Raw genomic sequence first — 17,653 nt, 5'->3', positions numbered from 1 at the left:
TAATACCTACTTTTCTCCCATAACCGGTTTCCGCTTTTTCGAACATTGTTCAGAATAGGAGGAGAGGGAGAAGTGAAAAAAACCACAAGGAATTTTTATTTAGAATACGAGGAATGGGAGAAAGGAGAAAACTTGCACGGAATTTTCGTTTAGAATTGGGCTGAATAAGAAGTCAATTGACTAAGATGACTGACAATTGCCTTCCACCCACTAGTTCCATGAGGAGCTTGGAGTTGGGGAACAGAATTCACCACGGCTGGGTGAGGTTGACATTTGAGTTGAATAAGCTATAAATTGCACTGGGATCACCTTCAAAGGATTGCGCTACACAACCCCTTGAATCATTTGGGTATTTTAGTCGCCTCTTACGACATGCATATCTGCCGCAGGTATATTCTAAGCCCCCTTTCATTTTCCTATTGTATGAAACTGCAAGCGTAGACAGACACCTCGCATGCATGCCTGCTTGGAAAGTGTCCTATAAAAACCACAACGACACCCGCGGATGACAGTTAGGTGGGAAAAAATTAAAAGGCTCTCCGAGCTAGAAGAGAGGAGCTTAGGTTAGGTGGAACTGGCTGGTCAATAAAGAACTCACTTAGAGTGAATATGTCCGAAGTGTTACCAGAGTTTTTTTTGACGACCAAAATGGCAAAAACCCCAATTAGGCACCAAAACCTATGTTATAGAATAACTCTGTTCGCTTGGCAAATACTTGAAGTTTTCTAGGAGTTAATTTAATTGTTGCCTCGAGATCGGGGAACTCTGCCGCCGTTGGTAGCTTGAGCCTTAACCTCGTGAGCGCAGGACATGAACACGGAACGTGCTCAACCTACAGCTGCTTTTACTGGCGAGGCCTAACTTATAGGAATGTGACGACAGGAGACAGTGTCCCGTTAATAGGCCCATTGTGAGCCTTAAGTCTTGTCTCTTTAAAGATAAGAGGAGGAATTTTATACTATTTTGTAGGATATCTTCCGAACTATTTAGATTTGTCTAAATTTGCATAGGTAGAAATTGAGGAGATATATATTTTGTGACACCTTGTATATGTCCAATTTGTGCTCATGGGTCCATTTGTTGTTGTATTTTGATACGGCTGCTGGCGCGCTTTTAGCATCAGCATACATTTTTTAAACAACAACAGAAAAAGTGAATGAAAAAAATGACGCGAAAATATTTGCACTTCTTGGTATTTTGCCAGGCGGTTAAGTCCAGTCTAGTGCTGTCCAATACAGCGCATCCGCCTTCCGCGCGCTTACACCAACTCGAACTGAGTTTGCATTTTTTAATTTCCCTTGTTTTGTTTTTTTTTTGGTTCACAAGCAAACTATATATTATTTTGCGCCATTTCAGACAATTTCATGTTAATGAGAATGGGAATTTATTTGACCTGAGCCAGCGTTTATTAAGAAATTAACTCAAACGACACCGCAGAGGTAAGTGGATAGCAACAACAACAATCACGCCGGCATTTAAGTCGGTAGTGCAGCGCGGAGCTTAAATTTGAGATTTGGTTTTCTGCATTTTTGATTGAGACGGAATGCGCATAGGAGCAACTTATTTTAGTTGTTGTTGTTTTTGGCATATGTGATTTATAAAAGTGCACAGAGTTGCAATTTTATTGTATACACATTTTTCTGTTTGTTGTTGTCTGAGTAGGCGGCGCGCCGTTGATGAGTCAACAATAATGTAGAGCAACTTCAAGAGCCCCAGAATGATTTACAAAAACAATAATGAAAAAGGTAAAGTGTTGTTGTTGTTGCGTTTTTGTTTTGCTTTAGCATGGCTTCTCCGACTTCTGAGAAATATTTAATTTTAACTTTTAGCATTAAGTGCAATGATATATTGGAAACCGTTAAAAGGTTTATTTCAGTTCTTGAATGACGTGCACATTTATGCTTTGGACAGGAAATGTGCTGATGAGGTCATAAAAAATTAAGTCATTGCAGTAATGAAAGCTTTCGAGAATGCTAAACCTTTAAAATCGATGTGGGTTGTTGTTGGTTTGCTTCAAAATTGAGTGCAGTGAGCGCAAAGTCTGTCTGATATGCTGAAATGAGCTGCATGCCGATGCTCATATACAGTCTCGGGGATAATGGGAAAACTACTACAGGAAATGTGGGGCATCCTAAGGAGAAACGCCTAACTTTGACTTAAAAACGGGGGTTTACAGGATCCTGCTCTATTTTTTTTTTGAAGCGCTTAGGGTGACTAAAATATGGGAGTCAGCAACAACAGCAAGAACAATGTCAGCTTAGATATCAAACGCAGAATCTTTCTTGTCAACAAGTACTACTTTTGACTGAGTAAGCAATTGAAAAGTAACGGCCTCGCTCAACGAACAAAAATCACGCTCTACAAGTCCCTGCACATATTTTCCCTAAAGTATCGTTTGGAACCGTGGACGGTGTCCAGAGAAGATGTGATTGAAATTGGAGTATTCTAGAGAAAATATTCAAGTGGGTGATGACCATGGTTTATTAATTATGAGCTGTATGAACTTTGTGTAAACATGAGCATAATACGTCGCATAAATGCCCAAAAACATGAGAAGCTAGTGGATGTTATGACAACGGAAGAGAGCGCACCGGTTCAGAGAGTATTCCTGTCGGTACCCGCATTTGTAAGCAGCAGAAGAGGGAGACCCCCAATGAGTTGGGAGGGACAGATAAAAGATGACTTGTCCCCAATTTGGTGCCAAGTATCGCGGATCAATGATAACTGACTTAGCTTTGCAAAGGCCAAAATCGCTTGGACGGTTAAGCCACACTTAATGATGACTACTGTTCTACATATTCCATGTAACTACGACAAAGGGTTCGTTAAAGTCTGAGTCGCATCGAGTAAGTGAAGTTTGAAGCACCTCAGCAGTGCAGCTAAACTTCCAACGTTACCGTTTGTGCAAATAGAGCCCTTTATCATATCTAATGCTTTCAGTACTAGGCCAGGACCCAACACTCCAAAATTATGTTGCGGAGTTCTAGAGTCCCTGCGGTTTGAATCTGCCATACGCTTGCCTTTTCAATGACCGTAATTATTGATTGGAAAATGCAAATGAATGTCTTTCTCTATACGGAATGACATTAACGAACATACTGTCACGGATATTAGCATCACTAAGGCGATGCTAAGGCCATGCTAAGCGGTGTTTACGTCAATAATCAAATCATGTATACACATATATAAGGCAGCCGAGAGATGTCACACACAGATGCAATTACTTATACGCCTATGTGTGTGCGAGAGACTGTAAACTACAAACTCACATACATCTGAGAGACGCTGAAAAGTAGAAAATTGTAAACAAGTAGAAACTATATGAGAACTATAAACACTCGAAATAGTTGGTAAGTTCTGGAAATAGAAGAGCCTAGATGTATGCAGCGTAAACTATAAAAGCGGCACAAGCGAGTAAAAAGTAATTCAGTTTGATTTGCGATTTCGATTAAGACGCTATCTAGCGAGCAAGAGCAGTATTATTTTGAATAGTAGAGTTTCTTTTGAGCTATCAATCAGTTTGGTTATTAAGCAAGCTATTCGTTGCAAAGTATAAGTGTTATTGTGAAGTACTTTAATAAAGGCCATTTTTCCATTATTCAATATTGGAGTTATTTATTCAACAGTTTAGCGATACGAACGTTGGCAGAAGATTGCAAATAAGGGGAATTGCAGTAAATTCGTTACAATACTTTACAGAGCCTGCTTAAGCGAATAATGCATTGCCAGTCATGATCGGAATTGACCTTCAACTAAATTCTAGAGCAAATAGCGCAATGTGCCTCTGAGATTTATCAGAGCTGCCACCACGGTAACAAGGTCATCGATCGCATAAGTGCGATCAGTGCTAGAATCGGTATAATCCGTTGTTTCCAGGAAATAGCAGCCGCTGTACCTTTCTCATATTTCTTTTTACCACGAGGGAGCTCTTGAATGTCACGTAAAGATAAATATCTATTATTAACCAAATAATTCGGTAGATCATCATTACGATATTGCATCACCGTTCTGCTTTTCTGTGATCTGGCATCATCACTTGTTTGGAACACTTGCCCCGAATTAAAGCAACGATTAGCGGCGACAGAACCAAGGGACCCCTACAAGGTTGCTGTTGTTGTAGCGATAAGGTTGCTCACCGAAAGTTTTAGGCAGTGTTATCGATGTGATGGTCCTTTGCCGGATACAGACCCGGTACGCTCCGGTAACACAGCTCCGTTAAGGTGCTAGCCCGACCATCTCGGGAACGATTTATATGGCCACATTAAACCTTCAGGCCATCACTCCCTCCCCACCCCAAGTTTCATGAGGAGCTTGGGGACGCCAGAGCCCTGTCTGTTAGTGAAACGGGATTCACCGCTCGAAGGTGAGGTGGACAATTGGGTTTGGATAAGCTATATATTGCGCTGGCAACCTGAAAAGGTTGCGCTACACAACCCCTTGAATCTGGTATTTCAGTCGCATCTTACGACAGGCATACCTTCCGCGGGTATATTCTAACCCCCTAACCCGCTGGGGGTACCCCCACTAAGTAGCTGACGTCGGTGCGATTAACATTTTCGAATTCTCTGCTTTGCTTTCATATTTAATTTTTGGTTTGCTACAAGGATTCGCGTTTTCCCGAGAGACCGAGCAGCTTGGTCTCAGTTCACCCAGTTCACTTCGTATGGCAGTTGGAAACACCGATAGAACTCTGCATGGTAAGAAGGACGATGAGTTGGAATTATTCAAATGTCACATAAACCCGTTTATCGCGAAACAGCTTGAAGTTGGATGTATAAGCACCGCTAGACAATTCGTGCAAGATGTGCTGGCGGATCGGGGAGTCTTACTGTATGACCACCGCCAAGGTATCAATAAGAAGGAGTAATGTTATTTCTTAACGGACGCCAATCAACTGTTTATTACTTGTTAAGGCAATTTTCCGTAACTGTACTTATGAGAAATAAGGGCAGCAAAAAACGAACGCAGAATCGCGCCGCTGTCGCTTCGTGTCGCGTTGCTAAATTAGTACGCATCTTAATACCCTAAAACACATACTACTTCGGCAAAGTCAATGCAAGTCGAATCCATATGTAATACGTGATTGTTTACAATATGAGCCCTATTTTTGTTGATGATCTTTTTTTTTTATTTATATCTCTTCATAACAGTGTTGCCATTGGCATAGTAAGCGTTCTTTTTTCTAAAGCTTCAACATTTTTTCTGCCCGCTTAGAAAATAATTTCAATTGAAAAGCAAAAACAAGTTAAACAACTCGCTTAATGTATTTTATTTTCCAATTGAATTTTTTTTCTAGCGAGCAGAAAAGCTTTTGAAGTTTAAGAAAAAAAAAAAACCCAGTTCGCATTTTTTTTCTTTAAAAATGGAACTTTACTATATGTACGGTCTGGTAAAGCCGAATTTACATAGAACGCTTTGCCAAAGTCTTGACTATGACTGATGAGATTTGCCTGTGGTTTAAATGCAGACTTTGCTACACAGAGTTTGTGCAACGTAAAGCGCAGCAAAACATTGAAGTATTCTTCACACATAATGAGCTCATCAGTCAAAGTCAAAGTCTGCTTCTATGGGGATACATGCTCAAAATAGAAGTTTTGCAAAAGAGAGATTTTAAATAAACTGGTTTGCATTGCACAAAACACATGCGGCGCTGCATGCGGCATCTCTGCACATCTATTTCTACCTTAGACAGTTTTTCGATGTTATTATTTAGGTGAGTTCCTTTAAGAGTCGCAAATTGCTCAGCAAAATACAAAAACTACTGCAATAAAACTATCAAATTTGGTAAAATTTTTCCACAATGGCAAAACAGCTTGAAATGCAGCTACACACAGTCATACATAAATAAACATGCAAATTGTGGTGGTGCCGAATGCAATCGAGACTGCATACACTCAAATGCTTTTAACTGTGGGCGGTGCGCAAAGTGCGTCTGCTGAGGCGGGAAGGTGGATGAAAACCCAAAAGAGGGTGAGTGTTAAATACGAGTAAAAAGTCGATAGAGGCATGTAGTTGTTATCAGAGTCTATGTTGTTGTTATTGTGCGCTACTCATTCACAAAATAATTGTGATATGTTGTTTGTACGCGCCTGTCGACGATGGCAACAACGACACCCTGCCACGAATACGTGAGAGTACAAAGTGCAAGCAGTACACACACACGCGCACACATATAATTGTCATTTGCGTATTTGTTTTGCATGCAAATTGGAGAAAATTCATCGCTGACAAGTGCCGATGCGGATGCAGCTGCATACATATTCATGTGTGAAGCTCGCTGCAGTGTGCAAGATGGTGGTGGCGATGTCGTCGAGTGCATTTCATTGCATTTTATTGTTCTCTTTATTTGCTGTCTATATGCATGGCACAATACACGCCTACCATTGACTAATAAGGGCATATGTTCATACAACAACAACATCAAAAAAATTGAAGCACGAAGATTAATGGTGCTCCAAATTCTCGTGCACCACTGGCAGCCCAAAAGGGTGGTTCAGTTGGTAAGACTGGGTGGAAGCTGCCACTGAGAAGACAATCTCGCCTATTCCCTCTAACGATCCGCTCTGATGCCACATTTTGTAACGGTGACACTAGTTCTCAATTACTTAGTTAAAGCTTTCACAGATATGGTTCTTGATAAGACTGTGTTCGACTTGTGTAAGAACTAAAGATCTGCGTTCCAGTTTGTAGAGTAAATTGAGGTGAAATGCATCCGGAAAAATGACATAGCCACTTACCTTAACAAATTCTGTATTTATCCAGTATTACATACCTCATGGACTAAAGAACTGTCTACAAAAAAACAAACTGCAACTGGCCAGCGGAGCTCTGAAGTCTGAAATCCGGTTCAGATGTGCCAAGAGAGCCATGAAGATGATAAATTTAAAAAGATTTGCTTGCCTTTGGACTGGCGGAATACATATCAAACTTCTCAGCCATGAGATCAATTGAATTTTATGCCAACCTCTGGTTCTTAACAGAACACAAATGCCTCTAAAAATCTGCCTGTAATCAATATGGAGGTGACGACAGTTAAAGATGTGACTGCTACCGCTGGCCGATGCTTGAAAGCACTTGACGCTGCTCATCGGTCACAAATCTTGGTGAATAGTAGGCCGCAGCTATTGTAATGTAGCTGCAGAATAGTAAAAGCAGTGGCAGAAGAGAAATTGTTTGAAAATATTTAGCAAAAGGCACCGGCCAAAACTGAAAACGCTTGCCAGACGGAAGTCATTTGTGATAACTGCAATGGAACTAAGATCACTATATCGCAAATGTAGCTTTTGCGCCTATAATGAGCAGCCGGAGAATTAGCAATGTGCTGCTGGAAACGAGTGCTTAGAGACGTCTCTTACTGTCTTTGCCAACGCAATCATAGAGACTATTGCGTGGATTACAATGCGAAAGAGAAGGCAATTAGCTAGAAGGCGATGGTGGTGAAAGTTAAGAAGCATTGGAACAAGGAGCTAAATAACCATAGCTACCCTAATTCATGTTGTAGTTCATATATAAACAAACCTAAGGAATCCATGCACTCGTTTCACGGAGTGAGTTGTTTAAATGCATTTAAGATTCCTAAATATGACTACCGCTATCTCATGTACGTACACACTCTTGCAGAGTGGACGGCAAATGTTGGGTGGCGTCAAGCTAGCAACTGCGACAAGGGAAGACATTTCGCGCCTACTACGAAAGTTTTGCACCAACTTGGGTGGAGCTGCAAGTCATCCTGCTACACCGAAAAAATTCGCACATTGTAACCGAGATTGTAAACCGCTTCAAGTGCGGAATCCCGATATAAGCACACAGGATTTGATCCTGCTGACAAAGAGAAAGGCAGACGACGTACTTTAACCAAGATTAGGGATACTCTCATGGGTCACGCATACCGACCAACTTCGCAAAAAAACGACACAGCTTGCTCGTAACTAAGTAAATAAAGATTGGTCTGAAGACAATCTATGTATAGTGCTCTGAGCTTACAGCGCCCAATGTTAGAGATTGCAAAGAATATTTAAGAACATAATAAGAATATTTTACCGCGTAGTGTAGAGCAGGTCAGTGTGTCCCTAGCTGTCGAGTATTTGTTTACAGTCAACGTCAACCTCGGCGTCGACTGTGCAGCTAAGACTCTCCTGGAACAAATATTGATGGAAGAGTAAAGATGTTGCATGCGCGAACTTCAGTGGAAAGCAGTGGAGCTTCACAAAATTCTAGTTGGTCACTTCCACCACACCACAAACTTTCACACAAGTTTTAACATAATTTAAGCACACAAAATACCCTGAATGTAGTTTTAGAGTGTAAAAATGTAAATTCTGAACAGATTAGCTGAATAAAAAGTGTACAAATAATTGTTAAATAAAAAATACAGACAGTGGTAGTTTAACAAATTCTGCTGTGGTAAGTGGTGAATGTGACCTACTAGAATTTTGTGAAGCTTGCTTCACAGTATTTTTCGTTCCTGCAACATCTTTACTCTTCGATCAATCTGTGCCTGGAATGCACTTTAAAGGTCAGAAACCGCAAAGAGACCAAACACACAATCACATAAAAACACGACGGTACGAGCACATAATTGTAAATGTGAGGTGTTGCACCAGTGATGGAATGTAGACACTACCGACTGGGTGGTTAAGCCGATGGCGGTACACACAGACAGTGGGAAAAACGAAGCTATATTTACGAGGATAATACTTTTACTGTCCTTCAAAGAACGTGTGCTGAGAGGTGGCGTGCACGCTTTTGTTGTAAAATACATAATTGCATTGCCGTAAGCAAGTGGCGGCTTTTCGCTGATTGATTGACAGCAGCAGCGCCTTAAATGTGTGAGAATCAAGAGATAAGCAAGCAACAAAACGACGAATATAACGGAGAATAAATGCAGTGCGCAGATAGCATGCGCATGTATATTAAAGCTAAAGAGAGAGAGAGATATATAGCTGATGGGGTAAATGTGTAAAAGTATTTAGTCGACAAAAACAAAACAAAGTGCATTGAAAAAGTGAACAACAGCAAGCGCATCAAACACTTTATTGTATGCTACTGCTGCTGTTGAATTTGCGTGACTTTTGATGCAGCAGCGCAACACCACTCGCTGCTGTTGTTGTAGTCGCATTAAAAAACAACACTCATATTGATGCTGCTGTAATAGTGTTTGTGTAGTGCTGCATGTTCGGCTTATGTTCGCTCGTCGTTTTTTCAATCGTACGAAATTTTCATTCATAAAAATTTTACACCAAAACCATACTCACACACACATACACAATATTTAGAGCAACAAAAAATGGAATCACGTTAACAACAGCAATAACAAGCGCCACAGGGAAAGCATGCATGCGAATTTGTTCCACAAAAATAACAAAGTGCACGACAGCGCATGTCAGGGCAATGTGCTGGCATTCGGGTTGCCAGCTCGTTTGTTCTCATACACATACGCAGTCGCATATGCAAAATAAGGGCAAAACTAAGCATTTTTTTCAATGCAGATACATACAAATATGAAAAAAAATAACAAAGTTGAATTTATGTATATATGTATGTTAGGGTGGGTCGGTTTGTATGGACGAAAGTTAACCGATATCGCGCCACCGATTTTTCGATAGGATTTGGGCAGAGGAAAAAAAATTCCACTACGCATAACCAAAAAAAAATTTTCGAGCCTGCCAAATTTCATTTTTTTAACTTTCTTTCGACTATGATTTTTAAGGTTTTTTTTCATGACACTAAAAAAATTTTCATATGACCCAAAAATGTCCGCTAAAAACGGTGACGATAAGAGTTAAAAAAAAAAAATTTATTTAAATGTATACCCTACATGAAAATTTTACAATCAAATGAACATTTTTTTAGTAGTTCATGAAAAAAAACCTTAAAAATCAAAGTCGAAAAAAAGTCAAAAAAATTAAATTTCGCAGGCACGAAAATTATTTTTTTGGGTATGCGTAGTGGAACTTTATTTCGTGAGCCCAAATCCTATCGAAAAATCGATGGCGCGATATCGATTAATAAATCGACCCAGTCTAATGTATGCAGTTGTAAGCTTGCATGCCCTGCAGTGTTGTGTTGTGTATTTCTACTGTTGCGCTGCTGCATGTTCTCTGCGCTTTAGATGTCGGTTGGCGCTTTTGTTTTTTTAGATACTATTTTTTTTGGGCAAATTAAAGTATACATACATACATCCATATGTTTATAACTACAATACAAAAAAACTATATGTATGCTTGCAGGTCACAGATTTGGGTGATGTAGCTAAGATTCAGGGAAGAAAATAAATAAAAAGTATGTAAAGAAATAGAAATAAATCGCAATATTACCGACAAATAGCGCAGATAGAGATTAACAAGCAGGACATTTTGCCGGAGTATGCGTTTATATGTACATATATCCTAATTTACTTATTACATTACATATTTAATAGCAACGATGTGAACAAGGCATAAAATAAGCATCAAACAGCAGTTATCGATATTCGATACAATTTGCACACACACACGCACTTGTAACTGTCAACACAATTTTCTTCTACTAAACAAAGTCGCTTAATATCTTCATCGTTGGGTGAATTCAATACAATCTTTGAGTGAATTCAATACAATATTACAATAAATTGATGTATGTAAGTACTTCTAACTTTATTATTTATATACTAGTAGATATGTATGTATGTATGTATACATATGAATATCCATATAAGTAAAAATAATAATAATAGCCGTTGCTGGATGCACGTGGTGGCAAATAAATTTGGTTCTTGTTCAAATTATTCGCAAACAATGCAAAATGCATCAACCGAAATTTGATTCTGCAATTATAACTGTGCAATATTATCCACACGTTGCACCGCACTACACTTCTAACGCCGACCTTTGAAGTCTCATATGCGGAGGAGGCGTTCAATTAAATGTACAATGCAGCGTTGGCATTTAATTTTTCTAGCATACTTCGCATCTCTACGCGATGTTGTTTGAAGTACTTCTAAGGCTCGGTTTTTCGGTGCGAGCTCAAGTGCGAGCTTCAGTTAAAATTGACTAGAGTTTAACCTTGCCACTTTGTACGATAACGTAAAATTTTGCCGCTCCTCTCAGCTTAAACGACGGAAGTGTCAGGGTTAAGCTCTAGTCAACATTAACTCCAATTTAAACTCGCACTGAAAAACCGAGCCTTATTCATATGTGTTATATTTTAGTTTGACATATTCGGTATGTTTCGCTGAAAAATATGACAGAAAGTCCGCGGAATGAAAGTTATAGACTTTGTATATGCTGCAGTTTAAGATGAGCTCAATGCAACATGGCCAAAGTGATTTAAATTAAAATTACATAATTTCTTATTCTTGTTAAAGCCCAAATTAAAGTTGACATAGTCATAACGCCATAGTCATAACCATATTTTTACTTATCCATATCAAATTGGCATCAGTTATTGGTGCCTTAACCTAAAAATCGAGAAAATTTCATAAAAATGAAGAAAGCGCAAAAAATTACAAGTATTATATTGCATTACAAAGATTACATTGATTTCCATAAGGTTGGTTCGATCAGCTGTTTTATCTGGTTATGGTTAAGTCACCATTAACTGGCCCTTAAAGCGCCCAATGTGGCCGGTTTAAACTCTTGCTAGCTTAAACTCTCATTGAAAAACCGGGCCTAATTTATCAATAGCTAAGCCATGATCATTCTTTTCATTCTTGTGTCGTTGGTTGGGCTTTGGAGCAGCTCGATATAATGCGCTTTCAGGAAATACAACTGTTGATCAGTCGTTGAGTGATAAATTTCTGAACGCACCGTTGAGTTTTTTTTTGGTCCACTCAACGGTTGGGACGCCAAATTGCTGAGCACAGTTTTTTTTCGCTATATTCACTCAACGCCTGTATGGCGGCTGTATGGCAGTTCTTTGATATTTCAAGGTGTTAATTATGAATACATATCTTTTCCCTGTAAAATTATGGTGAAGTGTGAAATATAGTTTAAGAAATCGTTTTCCTTGAAATTTAAGGATAATGTTTTCAATTGGCTCAACTCGCCGTTCATAAAACAAATTTTCTAATGGCGTTTTCTTTTCTGAAAATAATGTCACCCTGTTGGTTCTTCTCAGCTCTCTCGTAAGTTTGTGTGCTACTCTTAAGCCCCCATTACTGATACTTAGCATAGACTTGACTTGACTTGGCGTAAACTTGGCAACTTAGCCACGATTACACTCCACTTGGCGCATACAATCTGGCATCATAATCAGCGTTGAAATTTATTTTTAAATAAATGTCAATTTGTATGACAAAATGTCAAAATGAAATGGAAACAAACAAATGGCATCTCAAAATGTAAACGTCACTTAGAATTTACATAGAAAATCAAAATTCAACAGACTTCTAAGTCGAGTTAAGTGTTGCCAAGTTTTGAGTAATCAGTAACATGCAATGTTAATTTCTCAAGTCAAGTCAAGTCTATGCTAAGTATCAGTAATGGAGCCTTTATAAAATATTTGTCAGTAACAAGGAAAGAGGTACCGTTACCTACAAATCAAGCCGGTTTCAGAGTGTCAAGTGACCTAATTCAAAAGTTAGAATCTAAAAGTGCAACATGCAAACAGACTGCTGATGATTACTCTACTCGGCTCTCAAACCTGCTCTCTGAGAGCAATCTTCGACCTGACGATGTGAGCGAGCAGTGGAAGAATGTTTGTCTCATTACGTATCGCCGCTGCTGACACAATAGAGGTTTACGCCGATCACTTTATCGGCGGCGGCGGCGTAGGCTCTATTATATACCGGTGGCGGCGCGCCGGTGTACGTCGGTGTTCTTACTTTAAAAAGCTTGATTTTTCTTGTATGTAGGTTTTGTTTGTATGTAGTTAAAAAATCAACGTTTTGGCCATTTCGGAAATATACGGGTTTTTTGCCTCAAAATCTCGCAGATCGTTCAACAATTTTCAGGAGTAGCTCCTTGCGGAGGGATTGTCCCTTGTTCACTTACTCCAGAGAGGCCTCGAACCTAACCCGGTCTTTGGATTGGAGATACATAAAATGGTCACACTTTTGTAAAGCGTAGTTTCACCTGGGGTTAACTCCTAATAATCGTAGCAAACACAATTTCTTTAAATCATTTGTGGCCCCTTACAGTCACGCACAAAGGCGACTTGCGGTTGTTATTAATGGTCTATTAATACTCATGCCTCTCGTGGCACAGGGCGCCTCCAGTTTTTTCGGCTCTTTTTAGAAGCTACAATTCCCGATGTGCGAACAGTAGCAATCCCGACCACCAGTCGCTACCACGCCTCCTGACCCTCACACCATATGCCAGCACAGAAGCTGTAGGAGTGCGACTTCGAACTCATACCTTCGTCGACGTCACTTTCCTAGAAGCTCTAGGTGTAGCTCCGAAGATTTTCTAACGGATGCTTTTGTCGCGCTATGCTGCCGAGCTATACCAGAGAAACACCTTGAAACGTTAGGGTGAGACTATTCGGCCAAGGATGCCGCCCTCGAAATCATAAGCAGTCTAAGTGGATGTCATTGCGTCATGGGTGAAAATCCGTATAATCCTCGGCGCATCTACATAATTAAAATTTTACTAGCAAATTTTTAAAATGTATACCAAAGTTTGCAGACGCTTGTGTTCACAACATAGATTTCAATAGTTTTCGTTAAATCAAAACGATATTTTAGAATGAAAGTCGACCGATTTTAAGTTGAAAGATGTTAACTGCTGTTTTCCGGCCTTATGATATAAGAGCTCATTATGGATGGACTAGTTCAACTGTCCACTACGTTAGGGTAGTAGCACACGCGATCATTAGATCGACTGTCTCGGGAAAGCTTTTGCTTCACCTTTTTGAGTGTTCTTGCGAAGAAAAAAGCCTCACCTGGTAGATATATATACCTACGTATTCACATTTGTAAAAGGAGCCGTAACGTGTAGGTGATATTTAAAATTGGTTTTGATAGGCTATAATCAATGTGATTCACCGCTGCCAACTTTAGGAAATGTCAAACCGGGAGACTTGGCCATTGAAGGACGAAGTGTGAAAATCAAAATTAACATATCAGTCGCTATTGTATAGTTTCGCAAATAAACAACAGATGGTTGAATGTAAGACCAAGTGATCTTTCAAACCCTTCTCATACGTACATATATCTTCAACTTAAGTATGAGGTAAGAATCATTCCAAAGGAGTGTTTATGCGCCTAGAACCGACTAAAGAATTTTGCATCACTGATTTCGCAAATTCTTTCAACCAATCGCAATATAAAATTCTTTAAAAAATCGGCACCTTTTTTGGGTAATTTGCTTTTTTAACAACTTGTTTTCAAATTGTAAAACATGTTCGCCTTGGGCCATTATATTTGAATTCATTGTTCATTATTAATTTTTTGAAAAAAATATGCAAAGTGAGCATATAAATTTATTATATAACTTTTCTTTTAGTATTTTGTTTTAATAACTTGGTGAAGTGCGTGATGCAAAGTCCGTGTTAAGCGGACGGCTGTTTTTTTAAATAACTTTTGAACAGTTAGAAAAAGTTAAATTTCGCAATTAGTTTCTTACAACCGGCAGTGATGCGCATCCGTTGATAAATTTTCGACATGAACAATAAATGACGTAAACAGTCATATACTATTTTCACACACACGGCTTATTGAATAATAAAAGCATTTTTCTACATTAAGACGCTTATTGAGCTCAATCTTCCATACAAGATTCGAATCTATAATTATTTCATTAGTGACTAATCGAATGCCTAATGAAATTAAAAGCCCAATGCAACTCTGTCGGGAGCGTTCAGTTTCTTAGTTTTTGTTGTGTTCAGTGCTTAAAAATGTCATTTGTCAAAGTAAATGTCATTGTCTGTCATATAGCATTGTCATTTTATTCACTTGACATTTCATCCTTCATACTAATCGAGCAGCTACTTATGTGTGAAAGCAAAAAATTTACGATTTCATTAGAAGGTGAAATGAGATCATTAAGTTTCTGTGTGAAATCAGTATTAAACGAGTAGAAAATATAGTAACGCGCCGGTCGCCGCCGCCGCACCGAAATTTTTGACAATCGGCGGCGGCGGCGGCGTTTATCGGCGGCGTATATCTCTATGACACAATACTTGCAATGAACGATGAGGAATGTCGCGATGCCTCCAACAAAAAGGACGCTGCCTATAAGGCCACGCTACGTACGAAGCGATAACGCGCGTTATATTGGAGCTTTATCGTGACGCAATAAAGGAAGAGATACGACTATTTAGAAGGAATGCAAGAATGATAATGGCTACCTGTTAACTGACGCACAGTAGAAAAGTGTGCTAAATTGAAAACCGGCGCGATACCGTAATCGTCCATGACGGAAAAGACATTCCGGCACCCGACAATGGCGAAGTGAGAATAACAATCTCCCGCCTAAAGCGTAACAAGGCGCCAGATAATGACGACTTTCCACGTAGCTGTTCAAACACAGAGGCGAATGAGCGCAGGCCTCTGGATTGGAACTTAAGTTTGCTTTGCCCAATCCACAAGAAAGTCGGTTCCTCCGAGGCTTCAGGCAAGGTGAGCCCTTTTCTTTAACCTATTGCTGGAAAGATAGTTCTAGCAGCAGAACAAAACTGTGATGACGCTGCCAAATTGACGCAAAGGGCAGTTAATATACAATTATTTCACTATACCTTATTTTTACTCACCGATGATGATAATTAAACATTTTTTTATTTGTTTTTATTTTTTATGTTGTAAAAGTACTGTATTGTTTATTTTTTATATTAACTTTTCGCCACGCCTTCTGTCTTTGATATTTTTTTATTGCACACACTAAATTTTCAAATTTATGTATTTACACGATTTTTTACTTATATTTCGTTAAATGCAAATTTGAAAAAATTTTTATAGTTTGTTTTTTTATAAGTTATACTTTTGTATTATTTTTCCAGATTTTTTTAGTATTTAGCAATTTTTAAGCACTCAGACAAAGTTTTCCAAAAAAAGTATGCGCTGTTTTGGAGGAAGGGTTGCAGTTTATTTTTGTTTATACTACTTTTATTTAGTGGATACAATGTTTTTTTTTTGTTTTCTTTTTTAGTGTTTCTATTTATTATAATTTTTTATTTTCCTTACAATTTGTAAAATTGTGCTGTTTTCTAAGAAAACAGTTCTATTTGTAGTACCAATCTTTCTTTTTTCGACAGTTTTTAAGAATTCTCGATTAATTTTTATAAGTTTATTCATTTCAAAATTATTAAACGGAGATTTCCACTATTTCAACTTTTGAGGTTTAAATCCTTTTAATGTTTGTAAAAAATGTTATATAAACCTTTTGAAAATTTTTTTAAAGTTTACATTAAGGAAAATAGAACGTTTAGCTCAAAAAATTTAAATTAATTGTTTTTTTTGTAATGTAATGTAATGCAAATCATTGTCTTTCGACATTTTTGGCAATGATTAATTTTATTTAAAAATTTTTGAAAAAATATTACAACAGTATGAAAAAAAAATAGAAATTGTTAATTAAGAAAAAAAAAATGAGAACCTTAGACTTGAAATTCAATTTAATCTTTGTTTTTGCGAATTTCCACAATTCCAGTTTTGAAATTTTTTTAAGGTTTGTAAAAAAATGTAATACTGAAATTTTATTTTTCGACATATTTCAACAGTTCGTAATTTATTTATACATTTGTGGAAATTTCATTCTTCAAAAATTAAAATTTTTCAATATACTAATTAATATATAATAAAATTTTTAGGACCTTGAACTTAAAATAAGTTTGAAAATTTAACTTCTGATGCAATTTTACATAATTTTTAATTTTTCTTTCAATCTAATTTCTAAGCAGTTTAACGAATGACTTCAGCGCGAATTCCAAGAATTTCAATTCTGCGTATCTTTTCACTATTTTGCATATGCCTTGGCAACATAGAAGAGCACACATACACACACAAAGCCCAATGTTGCAACTTATTAGATGAGTAATAGTGATATGTATATATGTATGTTAACTTGTTTGCCTAACAGTTTCTCATGTTTTTGTTTTGCCTTCCCCCTATTACATTTTCTTCTACGAAGCGCAACCGACAGATGCAATAAAAATAATTAGCGGCTGGCAATTAGTTGATAACTCAAACCAACATATTACACACACAGACATATGTATAATGCACAATCATTTCAAGAATTTGCAACAACAAAATAAACAAAAAATTTATACAAATTAGTTTGTAGTGAAAAAAATAAAATTATTCCCAATTATGTTAGACGCCACTGTGCAAATCGTTGTGGAGAAAATCCATAGCAGTATAAATTAAAATGGCTATATAAGAGAGACGAAATATAAAGCAAGATCATAAAAGAGCGCATTACAATTAATAGTTTTTTAATAGCAGCGCAAACGTTTGGGTGACAGGGGCGTATGAGTAACCTCAACGACAGTGGGTGTAAAATAATTGAGCCAGCTGTTCGTATGTGAAGTATTAGAACCCAACAGAGAGAGGCGAAGCGAAATACAAATTGAGTTGATAGAGCGTGAGAGAAAACTAGTTAGTTAAAAAAAATATTTTGTTAGTAAAAGTACCACTATTTCCTACTAATACCACTACTTCCACTACCATTGCCTACTACAATTGTTAAAATGCCTCTCTGCTCCACCATCACACTATATAAGTGAGCTCCACGCA

General features: G+C 38.0%; 1 protein-coding gene across 8 annotated transcripts in view; it reads right to left on the bottom strand.

Moving 5' to 3' along the window:
• Imp (IGF-II mRNA-binding protein) overlaps positions 1-17,653 on the bottom strand; it is a 141,328-nt gene that overhangs the window by 32,164 nt on the left and 91,511 nt on the right. For 2 of the 8 annotated variants that reach the window (XM_067780190.1, XM_067780196.1), the window contains exon 2: positions 15,670-16,122. The exons of 3 other annotated variants lie outside the window; for them this stretch is intronic. In XM_067780190.1, the coding sequence (XP_067636291.1) occupies positions 15,670-15,689 (20 nt within the window). In that variant the 5' untranslated portion in view covers positions 15,690-16,122. Of the gene's footprint in view, positions 1-15,669; positions 16,158-17,653 lie in introns of all 8 variants that reach the window. 3 more of the 8 variants (XM_067780191.1, XM_067780192.1, XM_067780193.1) reach the window with 3 other exon arrangements.

The sequence above is a fragment of the Eurosta solidaginis genome, chromosome 4 (assembly GCF_040869045.1).
Source record: "Eurosta solidaginis isolate ZX-2024a chromosome 4, ASM4086904v1, whole genome shotgun sequence".
Lineage (NCBI taxonomy): Eukaryota > Metazoa > Arthropoda > Insecta > Diptera > Tephritidae > Eurosta > Eurosta solidaginis.
The sequence above is the reverse complement of the archived record's forward strand: the minus strand, read 5'-3'. Positions and strand labels throughout refer to the sequence as shown.